Source organism: Ipomoea nil, unplaced genomic scaffold (genome assembly GCF_001879475.1).
Source record: "Ipomoea nil cultivar Tokyo-kokei standard unplaced genomic scaffold, Asagao_1.1 scaffold3069, whole genome shotgun sequence".
NCBI lineage: Eukaryota > Viridiplantae > Streptophyta > Magnoliopsida > Solanales > Convolvulaceae > Ipomoea > Ipomoea nil.
The window spans coordinates 2,118,987-2,132,713 of NW_017619497.1; the positions used below are offsets into that span (position 1 = coordinate 2,118,987).

The following is a 13,727-nucleotide window of genomic DNA, read 5'->3' on the forward strand; positions in this document are numbered from 1 at the left end:
ATTTTAATTTTAATTGTAATTTTGTATTCTATAAAAATAATAAATACTTGACCAATGGAAGCTCAAAAATATTATTATATTAAATAATTTAAAATATTTTAATTTTTTTATTTTTTATTTATATTTATAATACCATAATTTTTTCCCGTGCATCGCGCGCGGGTGAATTACTAGTTTATATATATACTGAATGTTCATTATTTAATATATACAATCAAATAATGAACTTTCAATATATTCAAAATGAACATTAATTTATTCATGGCCTACAGTATAATTTGCTAGGTTCTCCCAAGCTTCTCTCTATTAGCAAGAGTTTTACAAAGTATATAATCATGTTGGGAGAAGAAGTATATAATAATAATGTTTTGAAGTAATGTAACATTTTTGATAATCAAATAGGGATTGAAATATGATACTATCTAGATTAAAAAATGTCCCCGGCCTAATCATTTTCTAAAAAGAAAAATGTTGTTTCAATATGTTCCATTCTATTACACTTGCGGAGTGTTATGAATAATGTACAGTTGGAGTTGAAAGTTGAGTGAGGGATTTTTCTCATCCTTTCTCCTTTTAATAAGAAAATTATTACACTTCTTGCATCTGAATTATACGGAGGAAATTTGCAAGAAGTTGATTAATTATAATCTTGTTAAAAAAATTAAATACTAATTATTTATTTATTTATTTATTTTTATTCTGATAAAACTGAACAACCAATGGGGATTGGAACAAAGATTTTCCCACAAGCAATGCAGAATTTCACATTTACTCAAAACGGCGTCATTTTTTTTCCAATCCCCATTGGTTGTGGGAAACATTTTTTTTTTCCATTTTTGCAACAAATGCTTTTATATAGATAGATTATTGATTATTATTACACTTCTTGCATTAGGCTACAAGGGTGTTAGGGGGTGTTTGGTAAATAGTTGTTAGCTGATTGAGTTAATAATAGTTTGGCTAGTTGATAACATTAGCTAATTATAGAAAAATGTTTGGTAAATTAACTGTTAGCTGATAGTTGATTACATGCAAAATGGCATTCTCAACTAAACGAAAAAACTGCTTTGAACAGCCTTTTGAATTTTATAATTTTGGAGCAATAAAATTTTACAAAAAGCTAATTAATCAACCACATTGATTGTTTAACCAAATCAAACAACTAATAGTAGTCAAATAAGTCAAAATTGGCTGATAAGTTAACTATGTTACCAAACAGGACGTTAGTCCGTTAGTATAGGCACAGGAATAAAATTGACTTAAAATATATTATAGAAGTATACAAATTGCAGCATGCAAATGAAATAAATAAAAACCGTCGTCAAATGTCGCGAGGATCAACAAAAATGAGAGCAGAAGAATCATGGTACATAATCGAATCCTCCGAAGAATCATGTACGATGTTAGCCGCCTTATTATTATTATTATTATCCCCAACTAAATTCAAGTGTTTGATGCACCACAAATCTTGCCACGAAAAATTCTTCCAGTGCGGGATTCCCCTTCGGACAGGGTCATCCGGGCTAACCTCCGCTATCAACAACTCGCAACCTCGTCGGTCGTTTCTAGCCACGTTGTGGGCGAACGCCCACAACGATTCCATCATCTCCGAACCACTCTGGCCTTCCATGCGAAGCCCGAACAAGAAATAATACCCAAAATTCTTGGACACATTGGGGACAGAAGGCAACCTTATCCATGGGATCAACCTGTCCAAAACCCTAGTTCCCAAAAAGCAAGCTTGTTTCAACGCCGACAAACCCTTCACTTGAACCTTGTACACTTCCTTAGCGTCCCATATGCTTAGTATCGCATGATTGGTCGGGAAAACCCCGCTGTCGGGCTCCCAGGTTGAGAGGCTTTCTTTGGGGACGGCCATGAAAGTGCCCAGGTTTAGTTTGTTGTTGAGAACCAGGTTAATGTCCTTGGGGAAGAACTCCGATGAGCCGTCGAAATTTCGCCGGTAATAGGACTCGGCCAGCTGCGGCGGAACCCTAACGACGGCCACGTCGGAGCCTATCGGCTTCTTGTGACGGTGAACGGGCTGTACTAAGACCGATGGGGTTCGGAATTTAACGTAGTTCAATGTTCCGGTGAACAGGTTTATGGATGCTTGATTGCTGCAATCTGTGGCCATGTAAATATAATCAGCTCCATTGCTTCTACCCCAATTTTCTAAGCTTTGGACAAGCTTTGTTCCGATCCCTAGCCGCCTGAATCAAATTCAATTCAAAGGTTTATTAAACATTGCACTGGGTAAACCCGGCCTGTCCGCTCAAACCAAGAAAAGTAATAGGTTGTTCTCACTAAGATTAGAGTTGCACTTGTAACCTTGTGGTTACCAAGTCAACAATCCGAGTAACTTGACTAGGGTTAAACACCATAATCAAATTCAAGGTTCACTGCTGCAAATTATGGAATTTCTGACCACCTAAAAGTGATCTTAAATCAAGTCGGAAGCAAAAAGTGATCGGAAATAGCAACAAAGGTTTTTCCGAATACCAAAAGTGGTCGGAACAAGACTTTCGACTTGATTTAAGATCATTTTCAGGTGGTCGAAAATTTCATAATTTTCAGCAATGGTTTATTAAACACCACATTGGGTAAATTAAACGGCTTGCTCAAACCATGAAAAATAATAGGTTGTTTTCACGGAGATCAGAGTTACCGCACTTGTAATCTTGTGGTTACCCAAGTCAACAACCCGATCAACTTGACTAGCTAGGGTTAAACACCTTGATCAAATTCAAGGTTTATTAAACACCACAATAGATAAACCCAGCTTGTCGGATCAAACCAAGAAAAATAATAAGTTATTCTATTTTACCTACCCGACACTTAATAATGGGTCAATTTACTAACCTTTTAAGTTATCAATTCAATTATGTCAACTCATGATATGTTGATCCACAAGCTGTAAGTTGATAATTAATTTATTAATTATAATAGTGCCCGCATAATTTAGTTGTGAGATATTATCGCAACTATATATTGATCTGATTAGCACTAGATTGCAAACATATATGTATAGTAGTATATGATAAGCAAAAGTGCAAATACATTTGTACCAATCCCAAGCCTTGCTTTTTCTTTACTTGGAATTTGTTAAAGTGATGGTTCCATTATATTGCCAAAAAAAGTTGGTGTTCTTTTGCTTAAACAAATCTTAACATAGATTAGAGAATAATACAACCACGTATACATGCACTTAGCAACTAAAATTCTTCTTTTCTTTCTCTAGCTTAGCTTTTGAATGCAACAAATTGAAGTGGTGGATAGATTATTTAGTGATGTTAATTGTTATGTGAAGCCTTAATAATTAATGTAGTGTTGGAAATGTTTTTTATATCAATGATGAGTGTCACTAAAGATTGATCTCTTTGGTAGATGGATGAAGTTGGAATGATTGAATTTCTCCAATAGCACCACTTTCATTGAAATTTTTAGGGTAAGAAAAACTGAATTTGTCTACTGAAAAATTTATAGGTATTTAATTTATCGGCATATTTTTTAAAAATAAATTAATAAAATTTTTAGGTATTTCAATTCATTTTTCTGTTACTCCAACCATATATAGTATTGCCTATGTGCTGTGTGCATCATTACTTCATTACGTTGTAATAATGGACGAAACTCGTTTTAAAAGTTTCATACTATTGTTTGTTTGTTTGTTTGTGTAAATCTATCTTAATTCTAATGTTTTTTTTTTTCTTTGGGGATGGGGTTTTAACAGTGTTGCAAAAAATCTCCCCAGTCGTCGCCTAGCATATCACCATTATCGGTGGTTTAGGTAGTTGGCCGACTAGGCCACCTAGACACTTATCGCCAAGGACTCTTAGGCACCAATTAGGCTGACTAGATTACGTTGCCTAGTCAGCTGATTAGCAATTGTTCTCCTTTTTTTTTTTTTTTTTTTTTTAAATGAGTTATTTCACTAAAAACGACATCGTTTTGAGCGAAATAACCCTAAATTAATTGTTCAAACTCTAGATGGTTTTTAGGTTAATATTTAATATTTTAGTATTAACTATTAAAGTATTAAATAATTTATAATTATCAAGTCTTATAAAATTAAATAAAAAAATTTTAACAATTTTTTAAAAAATAAAAAATACATGGGCACCTAGACGCCCATTAATTGCCGCCGAGACGCTAGGCGTCTCTCAAGCATCCGAGGAGAACCTAGCGATTTTTTAATTATGAGTTTTAAAAACAAAAACAAAAACATATACTCGCATATATAGACACATGCATATATGATATATATACCTGTGTTGTGATGAAACCCTTAGGCCAAGGATATATGCAACGTCGACATAATCTGTAGAATTATCATTCTTGCCCTTCTGTCCTCGGCTCACACTTCTAATAGAACCTCTTATAACTCCAACGATTTCTTTCGATATCCCATGCTCCGCAACCTTTATTTTCAATTCACAAAAAATACCATCAATTAACATATACTTTTCCCTCACGAACAATGAAGAAAAAATGAGACCAATTTCATAAATATTACAAACTTCATAATTTATAATATATATATATGAAACTAATCCGCTCCTTTTTACATTATTTTCAACGGTTAGATCTAAATTGACAATTTAGATTTGTCCACTGTTTTATTAGAAGAGATTTTTCACACACAAATGAATTGAAGAATTTATCATTAAAAAAATTTATATTACGTTATAGGGCAGTATTAAAAATATAGAAGGTAAATTCAAATTCTTAATATAATTAATGATTCTATACTAAAACTCTTGTCAATTAGGCAAGGTTGTCCATGAGATTGAATGGATGGTTATTAATGTACTGTACACATAGGTGTACATGAAACTAACGGTACTCATACACAACACTGCTTCTGCTTATATAAGGTCAGGTTTTTCGTATACTATTATTCAATATCGTTATATTATTTTGATCTAACAACTAAACTATATAGTACCATGCAATAATATATATTTTGTCTTCCTCCATGATCCAAAAATAGGAAAAAATTATTGTATTTATATATAACTAAGATAAGAAATAGAAGTGAAAGTAATTACTATACCATCATGACATGTAACGGAGCATTTCGAACGCGGCCAATAGGATCATCCAAGAGGTCAATGACAAGGCGGGGCTTCCCCTCTTGCCCGACCTCGCACTGTGACTCTAGCTCCTCCACCGCCACCTTGTCTCTCTCCTCCTCGTACTGCCTCACCACCACCTCCGGCAGTTTCTCCGCCACTGCCGCAACTTTGAACGACATGACCAGACAACAACAAAAATTATATTCTTGTTGGAGATAACGTTAGTGTGTGATGGATGGGTTATTTCACAGTTTGAGTTTGAGGTTCTCCCTGTCTGTTCTCCTCATCTTCACGCCTCATTTCTTTATATAGAGAGCAGTGTAAGTGTTTAGTATCTGCTGACACGGCAACTTCAGTTGTTCTTGAGGTCATCCGATCCTTTACCAATTCTAACCCCATTCACATGTCATGTGAATCTAGTTTTCCATATACATATATATATGGCCATAGCATTGGATATTAAACAAAAATAAATTGAACCTAATCTTGGTCGTCACACCAATGATGTCTACTTTTTCAGATTATTGGTGATGTGATGAATTAATTTATAAGTAATTATAAGTACATAATTTTTTTAAAAATAGAAATTATATATATATAAATAATAATTTAGAAAAAAAATCTTATATCCAACCACCTAACCAATAATTTAAGTAGGAAAAGTTTAAGGTGTCTATTAGTAGCTAGTAATAACTCTTGCATTGAGTACAACTTACTCATAAGTGAATGAAAATATTATTAGTTTGAATTTGTATAGGCAAGGGTACCTAGCTTATCCGATACAAACTTAAAACTTCTTACAAAGGTTTTTAGCTTCTATCCAGTGTAAGAGACATTGATGTCCATCAACACATATTGTAAACTTTCCATATATATATATATATATATATATATATATATATATATATATATATATATATATATGAGTTTTCGTGCGGTTGGTCTTTTCAGGTGCAGTTGTGTGATTGCTAAGATGCATGGTTTTCCTTCTTAAGGTACGTGATTTGTGTGCTTAGGTGTGTCAGTGTTGAAACTTAAGGTGCGTAGTTTTCCTTCTTAAGGTGTATTGTTTTCCTTCTTAACGTGCGTGATTTGTATGTTAAAGGTGCGTCAATTGTTGAAACTTAACGTACGGTGCGCCATTTTAAAACCTTAGGTGCGTTGTTCGTGTTCTTAGGATGCTTTGTTTGTGTGCTTAAGGTGCGTGTGATTTGTGTACTTAATGTGTGTTGGCCTAAAACTTTAGGTGCGCGTGGTTTGTGTTCTTAACGTGCGTGATTTGTGTATTTAAGGTGCGTGGTTTGTGTACTTAACGTGCGTGATTTGTGTATTTAAGGTGCGTGGTTTGTGTATTTAAGGTGCGTCATTTTCATACTTAAGGTTAAGTTGCTTGGTTCCATCCAGGGGTCGTTTTTTTATATTTAATTTTTGTTGATTTGAGCCGTTGATCTAAATTTAATCAACGACTCATATTAAATTACACATCCGCACCTGAGTAAATTACCGCACCAGAACCTCAATATATATATATATTATTTATTTGCATGAGGTAGTTTTGTGGGTATATATCATGATTATAAGTTTGATTTGGGATTAGAATAGGGCCTAGGTTCTATGCATCTTTTTTTTTTTTTTTTCCAAAGTGATGGTGATTCTTAAAGAAGGATAATGATCCAAATAATTGTTACATAAGCTAAGCAGCATGCATGATGATATATCTTTTCCTATGTTTATGCTGGTGGCGGCCGAATAAGGTGCCCTTCACTCAATACTTTAATATATATAAAAATCCCCAACCTTTTAGCTTTACCCATCACCGTTTTTTCTTCTACTTTATTTCGATATCATCACTTGTAACGCTTGCACTTGGTCCACACAAGTGCTTATTCTTCTATATATTTAGGTCGATCCATTATAACTAGATATCATGTCTAATACTTCAAAGTTGAGTTCTTTAAACAATTTAAAATTTAATTTTAAAGTGACATTTTATTGAGAACATCATTGTTCGTCATATCAAGAGGTCAGCGAATTAAGTGGCTCATGCATTTACACGGACAACTAGTTCTTCGTCTGTCTTAAGTTTGTGAGTATTTTCCTCACCTCATTGTATTTCTAACTTCTTCAGTCCGTAATGATTATTAGTTTGTTATTTTAAAAAACAAAATTATTTACTAAAATTTCGTTCTCCGTTTCTTTCAGAATTTTTATTTTCAATTACAATTAAAATTAATTTATAGATTCTAAAAAGATTGAAAATCATAAATTATATATAATTTTTTTTTAAAGTTGGGCCCAAAATATTGAGTGCCCTTCGATGGCTTTGACTGCACATGGCCAAGGGCATCTCTACTTCTCTGTTTATACTATTTTTTACAGAATAAGATGATTTTAACTCGATAAGCATGAAAGTTTCCTCAAAATTTAGATGTGAAGTGGACAAGTGATCGAGTAAAGTGGATTCATCAAATCATTCATGAAAGCTAGCTTGCTAGCCAAATATAATAAATTTAAGGTTGGTATAGGTATATATGCATGGCTATATAAAATAATAGAGAGATGCAGAGGGTATATATATATTATCTCAGGGACCACAGAGAGAGGATGAATTAATTAGGGGTAAAGTTAAATAAAATAGTAAGATGTTGGACCAATTATTAGGTATGGATGGTAGGAATGAATGCCCTAAAAACCATTATCTGATGGATAACATGTGGGTATATATGAGATGTGTTCACATGATCTATAATTTTTTTTATAGAATTATTGACTAAAATCATTATATAATGTCTATATTTAGTACTTGCTATATAATTCTTGACTATTGTCCTGTTTGGTAACATAGTTAGCTTATTAGTCAATTTTGACTTATTTGATTACTATTAGCAGTTTGACTTGGTTAAACAATCAAATGAGTGTTTAATTAATTAGTTTTTTGTAACATCTTAATGTTTCAAAATGCTAAAATTCAAAAAGCTGGTCAAAACAGTTTTTTCAAACAATTTTTTGATAAAGTCATGTTTACATGTAATCAGCTATCAGCTAACAACTAATTTATCAAACATTTTTCTATAATCAGCTAATGTTATCAACTAATCAAACTCACTAACTCAATCAGCTAACGGTCAGCTAACAACTATTTATCAAATACCCCTATAAGGAAATGCAGTAGCACTTGCTCTCTTTCCTTTTTTTTTTTTTGTTTTTTTTTTTGTTTTGTTTTGTTTTTGTTTTGTTTTTGTTTTTTAAGGTCATACATATTCTAGTTTTGGGGCATTTCCTTTGCTAAAGAATGGTGATCGATGGCATTCAAAAGTGACAAGTGTTGGATGGCTGAGATTTATTAGCTTTCCTAAATTATTCAAAGAATTCAAGCTAAGGTGTCAGTTTTATATGGTCGCTTCTCGAAAACCATTGACCTTTTGAATTAATGTTAATTGTTATTGGAACAATAAAGCCAAATATTACGCTACTTTATTGAGTTTCTTCCATTTTTTAAAATCAAATCCAATCGCAAATAATATAGTTTTATGTTTCTCAATAATTAACTCATTATGTGATTAATATAGCTAAAAGTATCTAGTAAGCCAGTTTTAAGATAACCCGTTTAAAATGTTAATAATGGTATTTTTTTATTTTTTTTTTACCACAGTGATAGTGTTTTTTTTTTTTTTTTTCATTTCAAAATAAATAATAATAAATTTAAAGGTATGGTCCAATTAATTACATTACTATAATTAGTTAGAGAGCTCATTTGACACTTACATTATATATTAGTAATAGATCAGAGTACCACTGACTTTATTAGAATATAGTATTTGTCCATATATCATTATATTAAATATTTAAACTTTAAAGTTAAACTAAAAATAATAATTGTTATAGTTAAAGTGCGGTAAAAGACAACACACAAATGATAAGGAATAAATAAAACTGTTGTCTTTAAAAAAATAAAACACACAAAGACAACGGTTTTACAAAATGTTGTTTTTGAAGTATTGTGTATTCAAAGTGGTAAAAGACAACACACAATGAATAAATTTTCAAAATTAAATTAATAAAATGTCAACTAAACATATAATTAAAAATCAAATTTCATAATGCAAATTTCATTAACCCGGATGTTTTCAAAAAAAAAGAAAAAAAAAAAAAAACACAAGTCAGATTTCACATTTCTAAAACTTCTGCTATTACGAAGTCAGGTTCCTCGTTATTACAGTTTGTTGGGTAAAAAGGTGAAAAATCCCCAAATATAATAATTCTACAGAAAATTATTATAACTTAGGGAAAACAGAAAACCGGGAAGGAAAAGAGTTGAGTGTTTGGGTGAAGGCTTTAGCACGAGTTCGAACACAAGGTTCTTTTCCTTAAAACCTTATTTGCTACCTCCCACAAGTGCTAGGAGCGTTGTAGCCTAGGTTTCCCAGGATAAAACGTGCTACGACTCTTTGTTTAAGCACCTAAACAAAGAGCCCGGCGAACAAAACAAAGCTGGAACACAGCTGGGGAAAGAAGAGAGTAGAAGCAGAAGTTTTGAAGCTGAAAACTATACTGGAATTCCTTCGTTTTTCTCACTGTGTGTGTGTAAAATGCTTCTGCCCAACCTCTTCTTTATATAGGGCTCGTTGGAAGGGATAGCATTTAACATGGCAGTAAATTGGGATTAAAACCAATTGTGTAACACCTGTAACGGTCACCCACTAAGTAGGATTAAACTCCGAATTTAAAATTGGAATTAAAACAGTATTAATTCCGTAACAGATGAGTTTAATCTGTACAACGGGCTGAACTTTCGGGTTTCAGACCGTTGGGTGCAGGTTACTCTCGTGTGCACTGTGGTGCAACCCGAGAGTGCACTGCTCTCGTGGTCACAGATGCACGAGAGTTGTGCTCTCGGTGCACCACAACCTCTCGTGCTACACGCGAGAGTAGGTGCTCTCGGTGCACCACAACCTCTCGTGCTACACACGAGAGTAGGTGCTCTCGGTTCGGTTTTGGCCGAACCAAGTGACTATAACAGATGGAAAATGATACCGAAGTTTGGCATAACTTAGCCCGCACGGCCAGCCAATTTCCGGACGACATTCGTGCCCGCGCACGCGAGCTCGGGCTTGATTCAAGCCTTTTGAGCTCTTCTAGTTGGATTTTGATTTGCACCCCCCCCCCCCCCCCCCCCCCCCCCGCGCGAGAGAGCCTCTATGCTATACAATTCTACAAGCTTGAAAAGAGCTCATGTATATAAGGGGGGCAAATCTTGTTTCCAAACCAATGTGGGACAAAGTCCTACATTTTCCCTTCATTTCCCAACTTAAATGGGTCTACTTTGAGAATCAATATCTCATTCACCCATTATCCGTTTTGAGCGTACAATATATCAATTTCTTCGTCTCACTACGAAGAACACGAATCCACTTTGACCCGACCCAAATCGGAAGTGGACCCCACTGATAATTGTACCACAAGGTAGCCACTTATAATGCCATTTTATGTCATTTTTAAGCTAATTTTCCAACAATCCCCCACATGAATGAAAAATTGATTTTCGGGGTATTTTAAAATCGGAAACAACTGTGTTCAACGGTCGATCCCTGTATAGGATAGGTAGGGTCACACCCTTTGAACCTTCCCTCGTGAAGATACATTTACTCTACTGGCTGTACGGTAGAACGCGATGTCTTTGAACCGACTGCCGTTTGTGTATACGATGACGTATCTCACACAGGAATCTCCCAACAATGCTTTGTTCTCATGATTGTGCCCATTTTGGTCGTGGGTCACCATTCCTGGTTCTGTAAGAGTTTGTGAAGAATTGTGCCCGTCAATTCTCCTTTGAAGCGACCCTCACTTCTCTCTCACATAGGTGATTCTTTCCCGAGTATCCTGCATACTCACATATGTCAACCGACATTCGAATCATTAAAGCACTTAACATGTTATCCTAGTGCGGGAGCCACTGTTTCTAACGAGGAGCGGTAGAGAGTCCGGGACCCCCACAGTGACACGCTCCGTTCCATAATTTAGTTGTCCCATTGAACCTAGGTGCCAGCTAGGTTGGGTGTCCACTATAGAACTTTATACCAAGGGCTTTAGACCCATTCCTCGTCTCAACTTCTCCACAGCTATTCTACATAACCCTTTGGTTAGCGGATCCGCTATGTTGTCTTCTGACTTTACGTAGTCAATTGAGACAACACCAGTTGTGAGAAGTTGTCTAATGGTATTGTGTCTACGACGCACATGTCTAGACTTACCATTATACATATGGTTCTGTACTCGTCCAATTGCAGCTTGACTATCGCAATGCACACACATTGGAGGTACAGGTCTTTCCCAATTAGGAATATCCTCTAAAAAATGGCGTAGCCATTCAGCCTCTTCACAACATTTGTCCAAGGCTATTAGCTCAGATTCCATCGTGGATCTAGCTATCACGGTCTGCTTAGAGGATTTCCATGCAACGGCTGCACCGGCTAGTGTAAACACATAGCCACTCGTGGACTTGGAGTCCTTAATGTCAGATATCCAGCTAGCGTCGCTATACCCTTCAAGTACAGCAGGATATCTCCCATAGTGCAGTCCAAGGTCTCGAGTATACCTTAAGTATCTCAGAACCTTCACTATTGCCGTCCAGTGCATGGCACCGGGGTTACTTGTATATCTACTGAGTTTACTAACCGCAAATGCAATATCCGGTCTAGTACAGCTCATAAGATACATCAAACTACCAATAACCCGAGCATATTCTACTTGAGAAATACATTCTCCGTGGTTTTTGGTTAGATGAACGCTTCGATCTAGAGGCGTCCTAGTCCCTTGATGATTATCCTTGATAAATTTCCCAAGGATTTTATCAATATAGTGAGATTGGCTCAACACAAGACCATCAGGTCTTCTAATGATTCTAATCCCAAGGATTAAATCAGCCAAACCCATATCTTTCATGTCAAATCTCGCATTTAACATGGTTTTGGTAGACTTGATCATCCGATCGTTACTACCAACGATGAGTATATCATCTACGTATAAACAGAGAATGACATAGCCGTCTATTGTTTCCTTAACGTAGACACATTTGTCACTTTCGTTTATTTTAAATCCATTAGTTAATATCGCATGGTCAAACTTCTCGTGCCATTGTTTAGGCGCTTGTTTTAAACCATATAGCGATTTAACCAACTTACACACTTTCCTTTCTTGGCCCGGAACCACGAACCCTTCGGGTTGTTCCATGTAGATTTCCTCATCTAGTTCGCCATTTAGGAAAGCGGTTTTAACGTCCATTTGATGAACTTCTAAATTCCGCAACGCGGCTATAGCAAGTATCATTCTAATGGAATTTATTCTCGTCACGGGAGAATACGTGTCGAAGTAATCAAAGCCCTCGCGTTGCCTGTAACCCTTGATTACAAGCCTAGCCTTATACTTCTCGATGGAACCATCGGGTTTCATCTTCCTTTTAAAGACCCACTTGGATCCTAAGGGTTTACTACCCGGAGGAAGATCAACAAGTTCCCAAGTGTGATTCTGTAAAATAGAATCCACTTCACTTTTAATAGCCTCTTTCCACATTGGTCCTTCTGTAGAAGTCACGGCTTCTCCGTACGTTCGAGGCTCGTTTTCTATCAAACAAGATAGAAAATCGGGTTCATTTTCTAATAAACAAGTTAGAGTACTCGAATCGTACTCCAACAAGTAAGTTAGAAAATCAGGACCAAATGATTTTCCAACTCTCGCCCGCTTACTGCGTCTTGGCTCGAGCTCGGGTTCTCTCTCGGATTCCCCACTATCATTATCCATAGCTTCGTCAAACGTTCGTTTTGACGAACTCGGTCCCTCATTGGACCTACAAGGAAATACATTTTCAAAGAAAGATGCATTCCTTGATTCTATTATCGTGTTCTCGTGTACGTCCGGATTATGGGACTCGTGTACTAAGAACCGATAAGCACTACTATTATGTGCATAGCCAATAAAGATACAGTCCACTGTCTTAGGACCTATCTTTACTTTCTTAGGTGTTGGCACCAAAACTTTGGCAAGACACCCCCACACTTTTAGGTACTGGTAGGAAGGTTTCCTACCGTTCCACAGCTCATAAGGAGTCTTATCAAACTTCTTGTGGGGTACCTTATTTAAAAGGTAATTACTTGTCAAAATAGCCTCACCCCACGCGTCTTGAGGTAGGCCCGAACTTATAAGCATCGCATTCATCATATCTTTCAATGTACGATTCTTTCGTTCGGCAACACCGTTCGATTGAGGTGAGTAAGGTGCTGTACGCTCGTGTATTATACCTACACTCGCACAGAAGTCACCAATAGGTGCTTCGTACTCACCACCTCTATCGCTTCTAACTTTCTTAATCTTTTGATTAAGTTGGTTTTCAACTTCATTCTTATAAAGAATGAATTTTTCCAAGGCTTCGTCTTTGCTTTTAAGCAAATACACATAGCAATAACGTGTGCTATCGTCGATAAAGGTGATAAAATATTTATTACCACCTCTCGTTTGTATCGATCTAAAATCGCACAAATCACTATGGATTAATTCTAGTGGTTCAGTTTCCCTTTCAACCGATTTGAAAGGTACTTTCGTTAATTTTGCCTCAACACAAATTTCACACTTGTTATTTGTGTTAATATGAAAGTT

The 13,727-nt window shown here is 35.6% G+C and overlaps 1 protein-coding gene across 1 annotated transcript; it reads right to left on the reverse strand.

Moving 5' to 3' along the window:
* Positions 1-1,251: 1,251 nt before the first annotated feature.
* On the reverse strand, positions 1,252-5,355 carry LOC109164696 (probable N-acetyltransferase HLS1). Its single transcript, XM_019313238.1, has 3 exons — positions 5,057-5,355; positions 4,270-4,421; positions 1,252-2,213 (listed from the first exon to the last, which is right to left on the reverse strand). The coding sequence occupies exons 1-3, from the start codon at positions 5,255-5,257 to the stop codon at positions 1,322-1,324; spliced, it is 1,245 nt and encodes a 414-aa protein (XP_019168783.1). The 5' UTR covers positions 5,258-5,355; the 3' UTR covers positions 1,252-1,321.
* Between the last annotated feature and the right edge of the window lie 8,372 nt (positions 5,356-13,727).

Coding starts and splice junctions, on each gene's coding strand:
- LOC109164696 (XM_019313238.1), bottom strand. CDS start 5,257: ATGTCGTTCAAAGTTGCGGCAGTGGCGGAGAAACTGCCGGAGGTGGTG. Junction 4,422..5,056: donor CTCCGTTACATGTCATGATG/GTATAGTAATTA, acceptor TTGAAAATAAAG/GTTGCGGAGCATGGGATATC. Junction 2,214..4,269: donor AGGGTTTCATCACAACACAG/GTATATATATCA, acceptor AATTTGATTCAG/GCGGCTAGGGATCGGAACAA.